Raw genomic sequence first — 12,469 nt, forward strand, 5'->3', positions numbered from 1 at the left:
TTTTCAAAAATGGGAACCAGGTGACAAGAACCCACTGGGGATGTACAGGTTATTATAGTCGTCAAGGAGAGAGACATGCCTATGCAGTATCTTGGCACTGGCTTTGGCACTGCCTTGTGGCATCCTGGCACTACACTCTTGCACTACTCCTGACACTGCCTCCAAATAACTTGGGGGAAAAAAATCCCGCTGCATACGAGTTATCTTGGCTCATCCAACACTCAATGCAGAGAATGAAAAATCCACCCATTTTACAGACATTTATATACAGACATCAACTGATTATCCTTGCACATTCTCTTTGTTGCAGTCATCTGTGTGCCTTTGTCTGTCCAAGTGCACCCACACCATACTACTCCATTAGTTTAGTTTAGCTGGTGGGAGGTCACGCTCAAGCACCTATCAGAAGACCCAGCTATGGATGGTACTATCCAGAAAGCAGTCTGAACTGGTCTAGTGACAGGCAACAGAAATGAGCTGAGTGAATAGCTGCTGTCCTCTGAAAAAACAGCAGGCTCAGGGAGCCACTGTCACTGCCCTGGGGCAGTACCTCAACAATCGTAGTTATATGTTGGAGGACAGATTGCTAGACTGTTGGGACAATCTGTAAGGCTTTTGCAAATTATGCAGCTGGTAAGAAGGCAGCAAGCTGTTCTTCTATACCAACATTCAGACTTTGAGTGGCATCTGCTTGTGTTATGATCATGACATTGGCCATCCAACACTGCATCATAGATAACAAGAATGTGAAGAATTGTCAACCACTTCCAGTTAGAAGGGATGGGCTCCAAGCTTAGCGCAAAGCTTTGAGCTTATATGGCGCTGGGCTCCTCCATGCTCCTCAACACTGACAAAAGACTTTTGGGCAGGCTTCCCAATGCACCCAAAGCATTTGTTGTGCATTTTCTTTGCTGTAAATATTCTTCAGTCTTCCTCTGTAGGCTTCCCAATAAAATTACTCATCTGAGCTTTATATAGTTGAAGCCATGTGGAAGTGGCACCTGCTCTATCCTTGATGCCTCTCTTTGCTGCAGCTTATTTATATTCAGTGTTTCACCATGTGCATATCTTGCCTCCTCTAAAGCACACACAATGACAGTATCTGAGCTGGTGTGTGTGTGTGTGGATGGTGTTGTGTCTTCAACATTGCTCTCTTTCTTGGTATCACGCCATGAGTATCTGGAAGGAAAAATGCACAGAGTCAGGTTGTGGCGGGAAAGGGATGGGAAAAGTAAGAGGTGCATGCTAACATCATCTGCAGTTTGTAAATCAGAAGAAATTGTGGATTGAGGGGGAAGGGAGATGCAAGAAGGATTCATATGAGAATACCATCACCTTTGTTGATTTCAGCCCTGTCACTGGCCAGACTCAACAATGCCATCCCAATAATAGTCAGCACCATTTCCTTCATAGGGGTTAGAGCATACAGGCGAGCCTATCCCATGCTAGATTAGATCCTATTGCCATCCTGCAAGAGAGATGGAATTGTGCCTGTGAGTATCACTCAATCTTTGGGATGTAGCTGTCCTGTGCAAGCTGCAAAATGATACTGTGAGCCAAGGTGGCAGAAGCAGATGAAGCAAAAGGATAGTAGATATCATCCTGATTGATTGAGATTGCTGGTAGGTGAGTGATGGGGGTCTGGTGAACTGTGGGGCTGATGGTGCAGTTTGTAGGAAATGGCAGCTGAAGATTCATGTATTAACCTTTCTCACTTGCATGAGATAATTAAACTTCTTATCACACTGCATCCAGATTGCTGGGGTTTGATGCTTGCCATTGATCATCATTGCTAACTGCTCTTTCTGCTGCTTGCATGTGTGTTTGAGTCTTCTCCCAGCTCCAGCAGATACAAAGTGTCTCTCCTACTTTCTACTTCCTCCACAGCCTTCAGCATGCAGTGATCATTTACATGTACATTGGCATGCTGCCTACGTTACCATGAATGGGTGAAGGCTGATCACACAACTTGATCTGCACACCTGGTTATCCCGTTTAGCTCACAAAGGAAGTGTTGGTAGGGCAGAGTTAGGGATTAAGGTTATAGTAGGGTTCAGGAATGACTGCTAGGATGGTTAGAAATACCTGCCCATTAGTACCTGGAGTGAAGTGTCAAGACTGATGAGGGGCAGAGTTGATAATACAGTAAGACACAAAGGTACAGAAGGAAACACAAACAGTTTCAAAGAACTGGCCAGGAAGTATAAACAGGTCATATCATTTTTCTTAGAGTGAGCCATTGAGGAAGAACAACTGAGCTTGTCTGGTTGACGGAGTATGAAATTGAAGCAAAGCACAGGAGTGAAGAGGTGGAGAGAAAAGGAATGGAATTAATGTTTAATATTGAATTAGCATCGTAAAATTAACTTACTGACCTGGGAAACAAGAGAAATCATTTAAACAAGTAAAATAGTGGGGAACCTGTGCCACAGTTCCAGTATTGGTGGAAGGATTGTCAAGCAATATAGTATTACCTGTTAACAACAGCAGAAATGGTCATTACTGCTATGGACATCACCTCTTGGGTGTTATCAGGCGTGACAAATAACAGATAGTCCTCATACCTGTGTATATCATGAATGTGGTAAATAGATATATGCTTTTATTATGAATGCATGTGCATTTGCACACACACTTATACATGTCTGTTGCGGTATACAAAAGTATACAAAACTAAAAAGTAACCATTGTTGTATTCTTTAATGTGCAAAGAAACATCTCCAGCAACAGAATATATCTTCTATTGACTTATCGACAGTCAAATAAAGTATTAAAACATGTCTGGCTAATCTCTAGTTGATTTAGGGCTGTGTACAGTGACAGCAATTTCACCTTGTTACTCTAAAGGGACGGACCAAGGTTCACACAACTGCATAACAACATAACACAATGCTAAGTACTTTATGAAACAAAATATTATCTGATCTATTGTGAGTAGCACCACAGAAAATCTTCTGGAATATTACTAAAGATTGAATTGAATTGGGAGTATTTCCCTACCTTTTTCTTCATTTTCACATTTTTAAATATGGCGTGAACTCTCCATGTTTTTGCAAACATGGCTCCAAATGCTGTGGTGTAGCCGACTGTAAGAATCCAGGTTCTAACCTGAACAACAAGAAAAAGATGAATGAGGATAATGAATAAAAATATCCTTTAATTGCTCCCCCACACCACCCTCACCAAATGGCTAACACTTATTATAGAACATTATTTACTCTTAACTATCTAGGTGAACTATTGTTGAACTAACAATTGTTCACATAAATCATTAACTATATTAACTATCGAGTGAATTATTTCACTCAATTAAAATATATACACTCAGAAAATCTATTATAACCTTCACTTAAAATTAAAAACTTGACTCATCCTTTCTGGATTTACTAACCAAATTTTACACAAGAATCAACAGTGATTCAACTGTTTTTATCTTTTAAATGTATTGCTATTTCACCTTCCACTCATCTTTTAATGTGAATAAAGAAATATGGTTTTGCCCTAATGATTCATCTTTACAATTGTTGTGTGTTAGGAATTCTTAGCAAATGATATTCTTTATAACGCAGGCTAAAGACAATGACCTGAAATTACAGCAGTGGGTATAATCATGTTAAATTGCAAGCACCAATATGTTAGCAGAGGTATTAACCTTTTAAAAATAAACAATTAAATAATGCCTTCACTATCATTGAGGAGAGCAATGCTTGCATATTAGTATCTCATGAGCTCAGAAGCATTATTTTCTCTTTTTTTAATGTTTGTGAGAAGCATTTTTTGAACACTTGATAAAGGTAACTTTTCTACAATGACATTAATTGACATGCTCTTTTGATACAACAGAATTGCTTCAACTAAATGTTATTGATGTGATCTGATATTGCATTAAAGCAATGGAGAAAATTCTCAAAAAACACATCATAATGAATAGAAAACAAAAAAACCCAGAAAATTAATTGGACCCCAAAGTGAGATGGATATTCTGAAAAAGCTACTTAACAATGTAACATAAAATGGTTATTTCCATCAGATGAATCTTGTGAATAGATTGCACAAAAAAAAAGCATAATTGAGAAAATCCTCGCAGCAATCAGCCCCTGTAATGGAACACTGGTGGAAATTGTACACTATGAAAGATGTTGCCATTGAATCAAAGAATATTTCAGAAGCGTGAAGCATGCTTTCCAAGTAAAGAATATGTCCTTGTTACGTCCCCATACTTCTGTGAATAGATGCATTGCATGGAGTGGTACTGAGTCACAGAGAGAGCCTAGGCTCACACATATCAGAGCCTAGGCTCACACATGAAGAAGAACAGTCAACTGGAAGAGGAGGCTGAAGGCTAGTGAACCCTCTGGAACCAAAGGCCAATATTGGTCAGTGTCTTCCAAAGGCGAGCATAAGGGGAAAGAATAGGCTCAATAAACATGAAATGAGAAAACAAATAGAGCATTTTGGTCTTCAGATGTGAAGATCCACTTGTTAAAGCAAAATTAATCTATGCTTTGCAGATGACACAGAATACTGAAGATTTGTGCTCCAAAACAAGCTGTTCCAGTACTGTTATAAGACTGGCATCTACCCAATAAAATGGAAGGTTGCCCAGGTATGTCATACCCATCTAAAGTGGAACAAATCCAATCTGACCAATTGCTACCTCATCAGTCTCCCCTCAATTATCAGCAAAGTGATGGAAGGTGTTGCTATCAAGTATCTCTCACACAACAATAATCATGGCAGGGACAGCCATGGAAATACAATGCTGCAAGAGTAGGTCAGGTTTTTATATTGGAAGACACAAAAACCCCAAGAAATCAAGAGACACAAGGGAGGAAGGAACTTATAACAATCATAATCACTTGAGAAGAAGAAATGGAAATTCTAACTAGATCCAAGGTTGACAAGACTGCTGGACCTTATAGCTTGCATTTGAGAGTCTTAAAAAAGTGATTGTAGAGATAGTGGTTGCATTGGTTGTAATCTTTCAAAATTTCCCAGACTCCGGAAAGGTCCCAGCGGATTGAAAAACCGTAAATGTCTGTTCAAGAAAGGAGGTACAGAAAGCAAAAAACTATGGGCCAGTTAGTTTAATTTTAGTCATTCCATCATGCTAAAATTTGTTCTGAGAGGGGACTTTTAAAAAAAAATTATTATACAACCAGGCAGCCATAACATGATTTTGTTTGACAAGTTTATTAGAGATTTCTGTGGATGTAATGAGCAGGGTGGATGAATGGGAACTGGTATATGTAGTTTGTTTGGATTTCCAAAAGGCATTTGGTATGGTGCCACATAAAAGGTTGCTGCACAGGATACGAGGTTTAGTTGTTGAGAATGATATTTTAGCATGGATAGATGGCTGGCTAACTAACAATAAACAGAGAGTTGTGATAAACAGGTCATTTTCATGGAGGAAAACTGTACCTAGTGGAGTGTCACAGGGATCAGTGCTGGGGCCTCAAGTAATTCATTCTTCTTTCCCTTCTTCGTTTCTCTATTCAAAGGTTGATCTGACTCACTGCACCATGATATCCATCATGGGTAGGGCAAGGAGGCAGTTCCTGAATCCATCCCAGTGGGAAAATGGATAGAACCCCTTGCTGTTGGCATCAATCTGATCAATACCAACCATCCAGCCAAATGGCTCCCCAATGATTTTGAGTTGCTAAGGCAATGTGTACTTTTACATACATGTTATATCCCGGAAATATGAATAATGGTGGTTGAGGCTCCAATTTTCTTTCCGTCACATTGTTGAATAGGAAATTATTCCAACTAAATTAGTAACCCATGGGTCATGAGTTGAAGGTCTATGCTGGAAGTGTGTTTAATTGCATTGCATTTGCTTCTAATTTCAGGCTGTAATTTAACTCGGGGGAATACCTGCATGTTCATTCCACAAAATAAATTTTACATTTGTTTAACTTAGCTTTGGAGAGGGCTTTCATGTGCAATTAATTAATTACACAAATTCCTTTTAATCGGTAAAAATTATGGTTTGATGCAGTCAAAATTCTACAAAATCAATAGTTACATTTTTAACAAGGTCATTAAGGCCATGGTATGAAAATAAGTTTTCCACTAAGGCTATAGGTTTCATCTCCCCTGTGAGTGGAGTATTATAACCAAACTAACTGATTTTTTTCACACTGGGTGTCCTTAGTACAAGTAATGGAGGCAGATGGTATCTAAAGTTAAATGAACTTTGGTAGATCATTCTGTTTTTTTCAGATTTCATAATTATTCTGCCTCTCATCCATCTTCATAACCTCTTTATTATTCATTTTTTGATACTGAGGTTTTACTTTATCTTTTGCATGAAGATTGTTATTTTGTCAATGTTAAGATTACATCTACACTGTTATATCCAAAACACATTTAATAATAGGTTTTATTAACCAGGTAATATCTGTGAAAAAGGACAACTATGATAAACTACAGCGATGGATAAATGGGTTATTTATTAACTTGAATGCTATTACGAAAACTAAACTCACAACACCATTAAGCTTGGTGACTCAAAAGTAGAATGCCATGTTAAATTGTTCTCAAATTTAAACCTGGCCAAGTCCAACAGGAACAAATTCAGCATGTTTAGTTTTTACCACATTATAAAAAAGGCCATGAACCTCCAAAATCAAGTGGAAATAAAATCTACATGAGAAATACATACAGAAACGTAAATTTTCCAGTTCTGCCTGTGCAGGAATCATCACAGGTAGGATGTAAAATTTGAAGGACCATTTAAAGATCGATTAACTTTGGGTGGGAATTGTTGGTTTTAGGGTGGGTGCAACCAAAAAATCTCGCCCAATATCACACTTCATATTGAAATGAAAAGTAGACCATAATTGTTTGATTAGTCAAAAAATGCAATTGATTTAGCTGGCAATAAAAAGTGGCATCCTAATTATAAACTCTTTCTTTTCCAACTCCAGTTTATTGTCAATTAATGCAGTTTATGTTATTTCTATTTTGGGTTTATCCCAATAAAAACATAATAATACCAAAAATTGTTTCCTTAGTTCTAAAACAATTCCACGAGGACCTGCAAAAGGTAGGCTACTTCATCACATGTCTACACAATGTATGATCCTCCTGCTTTGAGCCATAAACCCAAAGTGAATCAGTTAATTATTAAGGTGAAACAGCTAACGGTTTTCTCAAGAGCTTAAGGAGCTGAATGTGTCAGACAAATCTCTGCTATACTCAAAATTTTCAGCGGACTTCACTTTCTTTCTCTCCTTTCCTTTGGTCTCCCAATCTTGCAATTACAATCCTGTGACTTTATTAATCCTATTCTGATAGCATTTCTCTTTCTGTGAGGGCTGTAATCCAATGCGCCATAAAAAAAATTACATCACAATAACAAACATTGATACTATGGCCAATTATAACAATACCTCAATGCAAAGTAGTTAAGATGTGGCGATGCCGCCATTAGACTGGGGTAAGCACTGTAAGGAGTTTCACAATACCAAGTTAATGTCCAACAGGTTTATTTGGCAACAAAGCCACAAGCTTTCAGAGCACTGCTTTTTCATCAGGTGAGTGGGAGTTGTCTTCATGAACAAGGCATATATAGACACAAATTCAATTTACAAGATAATGATTAGAATGCGAGTCTTCATAGGTAATCAAGTCTTAAAGGTACAGGCAATGTGAATGGAGAGAAGGTTAAGCATAGGTTAAAGAGATGTGTATTGTCTCCAGCTAGGACAGTTAGTGAGATTTTGCAGGCCCAGGCAAGTCGTGGGGGAAACAGATAGTGTGACATGAACACAAGATCCCAGTTGAAGCCATCCTCTTGTATGCGGAACCTAGCTATCAGTTTCTGCTCAGTGATTCTGTGTTGCCATGTGTCATGAAGGCCACCTTGGAGAATGCTTACCCGAAGGTCAGAGGCTAAATGCCCGTGACTGCTGAAGTGTTCCCCGACAGGAAGAGACACTCCTACCTGGTGAGTGTCGAGCAGCGTTCATCCATCCATTGTCATAGCGTCTGCATGGTCTCCCCAGTGTACCATGCCTCGGGACATCCCTTCCTGCAGCATATCAGGTAGACAACGTTGGCCGAGTTGCAAGAGCATGTACCGTGTACCTGGTGGATGGTGTTCTCACGTGAGATGATGGCATCTGTGTTGATAATCCGGCACGTCTTGCAGAGATTGCTGTGGTAGGGTTGTATGGTGTCATGGTCACTGTTCTCCTGAAGGCTGGGTAGTTTGCTGCAGACAATGGTCTGTTTGAGGTTGTGCAGTTGTTTGAAGGTAAGAAGTGGAGGTGTGGGGATGGCCTTGGTGAGATCTTCGTCTTCACTGATGACATGTTGAAGGCTCTGGAGAAGATGTCATAGCTTCTCTGCTCTGGGGAAGTACTGGATGACGAAGGGTACTCTGTCCGCCATGTCCCATGTTTGTCTTCTGAGGAGTTTGGTGCGGCTTTTCACTGTGGGGGGTCAGAACTGTCGATCGATGAGTCGAGTGCCGTATCCTGTTTTGATGAGGGCATCTTTCAGCATCTGGAGGTGACTGCCGCGATCCTCCTCATCTGAGAAGATCCTGTGTATGTGGAGGGCTTGCCTGTTGGGAATGGCTTCTTCAATGTGGTTAGGGTGGAAGCTGGAGAAGTGGAGCATCGTGAGGTTATCTGTGGGCTTGCGGTACTTTGAAGTGCTAAGGTGACGATTCTTGATGGAGATGCGTGTGTCCAAGAATGCAACCGATTCTGGAGTGTAGTCCACGTTGAGTCTGATGGTGGGACGGAACTTATTGATGTTATCATGTAGTTGTTTCAGTGATTGTTCGCCATGAGTCCAAAGGAAGAAAATGTCATCGATGTATCTACTGTGTAACATCGTTTGAAGGTCCTGTGCGGTGAAGAGGTCTTGCTCGAACCTGTGCATGAAGATGTTGGCATATTGAGCTGAGAATTTGGTCCCCATGGCTGTTCCGTGTGTCTGGATGAAGAACTGGTTGTTGAAGGTGAAGGCGTTATGGTCCAGGATGAAGCAGATCTGTTGTAAAATTGTATCTGGAGATCTTCAACCCACGTCCTTAGAGCTTTGAGGCAGCAGTGCTAATTACTGTGCATTGTGCTACCCCATGTTTTAAACAACGGCGTAACATTAGCCGTTTTCCAATCTTCCGGCACTTCCCCGGAATCCAGCGACGTCTGGAAAATAACCACCAAGGCATCCACTATAACCTGCGCCATTTCTTTCAGAACCCTCGGATGCATTCCATCCGGTCCTGGGGACTTGTCCACAATCAGCCCCTCCAGTCTGTCGCGCACCACCTCTCTAGTAACAGTAATGTCATTAAGACCCTCCAGTCCTACCACCTTTCCATCGCTAACACCCGGCAAATTGTTCATGTCCTCCTCCGTGAAGACAGAAACAAAAAGGTTATTCAAGACCTTAGCCATATCCCCATCCCCTACCACTAGCTCCCCTTTCTCATCCTCTAAAGGACCAACGTTCACCCTAGCCAGCCTCTTCCTTTTTATATATTTATAAAAACTCTTGCTATCCTTTTTTATATTAAGTGCTAGCCCAGCCTCATAGCTTCTCCTACCCTCCTTTATCAACTTCTTTGTCAATCTTTGTTGACATTTAAACCTTTCCCAATCCTCTTCAGCTGTATAGGGCATTGGTGAGGCCGCAGCTGGAGTACTGTGTGCAGTTTTGGGCGCTGCACCTGCGCAAGGATATTTTGGCCCTGGAGGGAGTGCAGAGGAGGTTTACTAGGCTGATACCGGAGTTGAGGGGATTGAGCTATGAGGAGAGGCTGAATAAACTAGGCTTGTACTCGTTAGAGTTTAGAAGAATGAGGGGAGATCTCATTGAGACGTATAAGATGATGAATGGGATGGATAGGATAGAGGTGGAGAGACTCTTCCCGCTCAAAAAAGACAGTAGGACTAGGGGGCACAGCCTCAAGATAAAGGGGAGGCGGTTTAGAACGGAGTTGAGGAGGAACTTCTTCACTCAAAGGGTGGTGAATCTCTGGAATTCTCTGCCCGTTGAAGTGGTGGAGGCTGCCTCGCTAAATATTTTTAAGAAGCGGGTTGATGGGTTCTTGATAAGAGAGGGGATTAAGGGTTATGGGGAGAGGGCGGGAAAGTGGAACTGAGCCACAACAGATCAGCCATGGTCTTATTGAATGGCGGGGCAGGCTCGAAGGGCTAGATGGCCTACTCCTGCTCCTATTTCTTATGTTCTTATGTTCTTATGTTTTTTCTTTGTTTCTTTCACTCAGAAGTGCCAGAAGTCCGGCAGACCTATTGAAATGGCTATCAAATCAATAACAGGAGAAGTGAAAGGGCTCTATATGAATGACTTAAAGTTCAATGACCTTTGTAAAGATATTTAAAACAACAGCTAAATTCATAGCAGAAATTTGATCTGAGATACTTAGATTCCTGACACGAATCACAATTAACTGAAAGTATAATGGGTTAACAGAGGTCTTTGACAGCAAACGTGCGATGAAATAACTATGCATTGGATTTTATTATTAAATATGCTGCTCAAGTTCACTACAAACTCACAACAAGTGATAAGTTGAATCTGTACTGAGAGTCAAACTTTAAAGCAGGCTTGTATTTACATCATAAGAGTTTGGCAAATTTTTCACAACTTACAAAAAAAGGCTCACTTGAACATGATTCAATTATGATGAAACTGAGATTTAGCTTTTCTTTTCCTCAAACAAAAATAGTAGCCATGTACTTTATGACCTCTCAATTAAACGCTGCTGAGACGGACTAAAACTTTCACATCACTAGGTCAGTATGTACAACATTTCATTGTGTTCTTAGCCTGTCCAATAACTTTGATGCTCCCTTGAAGTCAATACTCAATTCCTTCATCATTAGCAAACCTCTTTCATTACTAGCAGTATATTTTGGATGCCATGCAGCAACTCACCAAACTAACTTCATCACCACTTCCAAGCTCCACAATATCTACCCCCTTGGAGTAGGACAAAAGCAGCATCATATTGAGAATGTCATGACGTATAATTTTCCATTCAAGAGATACCTTCCTGATTTGGATATGTGTCTGCCATTTGTCACTTGCCTCCATTGACACTTGGCTGACAAACTGGAATTCTTTCCCTATGATCATAAGCTCAAGGAGTTTAGCAGTTCAAAGAGAAGGCCCATCACCTTCTCAGGCCAACTAGACATCAGAAATGTACGTTACCATGCCAGTATCATCCACATCCTAAGAACAATTTTTTAAAAGAAGTTATCATTTTTGCTGATGTACGAGATAGATTATAGAAGCTTCTCATCTTGCACTCATCAGGACAAATCGAAATATTCCAAATTTCAAACAATTGCCACAATACTACAGGGCAAAAGGATGCTGACTGATCATAAGACACAAGAGCAAAGTTAGACTGTTCGGCCCATTGAATCTGCTCCGCCATTCAATCATGGCTGATAAGATTTTCTACACTATTCTCCCACTTTTTCCTCTCAATCTTTGATCCCTTTACTGATCAAGAACCTAGCTATCTCTGTCTTAAATACAGTCAAATGACCTGGCCTCCACAGCCTTCTGTGGCACTGAATTCCATAGATTCAGCACTCTCTGGCTGAAGAAATTCCTCCTCACCTTAATTCCAAAGGGTTGTTACTTTACTCTGAGGCTGTGTCCTTGGATACTAGTCTCTCCAACTAAAGGAAACATCCTTTCTGCATCCATTCTATCCAGGCCTTCATTATTCTGTAGGTTCTCGTTCTTCTAAACTTCATCGAGTACAGACCCAGAGTCCTCAGATCCTCCTCATAAATTAAGCTTTTCATTCCCAGGAGCATTCTCGTGAATCTCTTTTGAACCCTCTCCAAGGCCATCCTTCCTGAGATGCAGGGCCCAAAATGGACAGGTTGGAAAGTTGACTATAATTGATTTAGGTGTTGCCATGAAGAAGGCAATGGGTATTAGAGGTTTCCCAAGCTCCCAGGTAATTCAAAAAACTGAGGAGGCTGAGAGTTCAGTTTGATTGGCAGCTCAAAGAGGCTATTAAAGGATTAGGTGTCTATGATGTAAGGTTATGAATGCAAATATGTGTTTCTATAAGGGATCAAGTATCTGAGGGGGTTTAAGTATATTTAATGGGCTTTCTTGAATGGAAGTGTTTTTCATATAGTAAAGTTTGTACTAGATATTTAGAATTTAATTTTATTTCATCGCAGTATTACTTCATGGTAGGTATTGGATGATTGGCATTGGGACCATAAGGGTAAAGCGTGGCAGTGGGGGAACATGAGTTAAAACTAAGTTGGCAACAGGACTATCAGGAGCAATGGATGTAGCTGGGGGAAGAGTTAGCAGGGGTTAGCCTGTATGGGTATGAGGAGTGGGTGGAAAGGTGATGGTGTTTGAAGGATGAGTGACAATATTTAAGGGAAAACTGGAATGATGTCCCAGAGAATTGATTGGGCTTTTTAACCAGCCT

General features: G+C 40.5%; 1 protein-coding gene across 3 annotated transcripts in view; it reads right to left on the bottom strand.

The window, feature by feature from the left end:
* gabbr2 (gamma-aminobutyric acid (GABA) B receptor, 2) overlaps positions 1–12,469 on the bottom strand; it is a 909,903-nt gene that overhangs the window by 126,711 nt on the left and 770,723 nt on the right. For all 3 annotated transcript variants that reach the window (XM_080208032.1, XM_080208024.1, XM_080208042.1), the window contains exon 12: positions 3,001–3,108. In XM_080208032.1, coding sequence (XP_080064158.1) covers positions 3,001–3,108 — 108 coding nt within the window. The remainder of the gene's footprint in view (positions 1–3,000; positions 3,109–12,469) is intronic.

Source organism: Carcharhinus amblyrhynchos, chromosome 2, assembly GCF_965287045.1.
Source record: "Carcharhinus amblyrhynchos chromosome 2, sCarAmb.v2.hapA, whole genome shotgun sequence".
In the NCBI taxonomy this organism is placed as follows: Eukaryota; Metazoa; Chordata; class Chondrichthyes; order Carcharhiniformes; family Carcharhinidae; genus Carcharhinus; species Carcharhinus amblyrhynchos.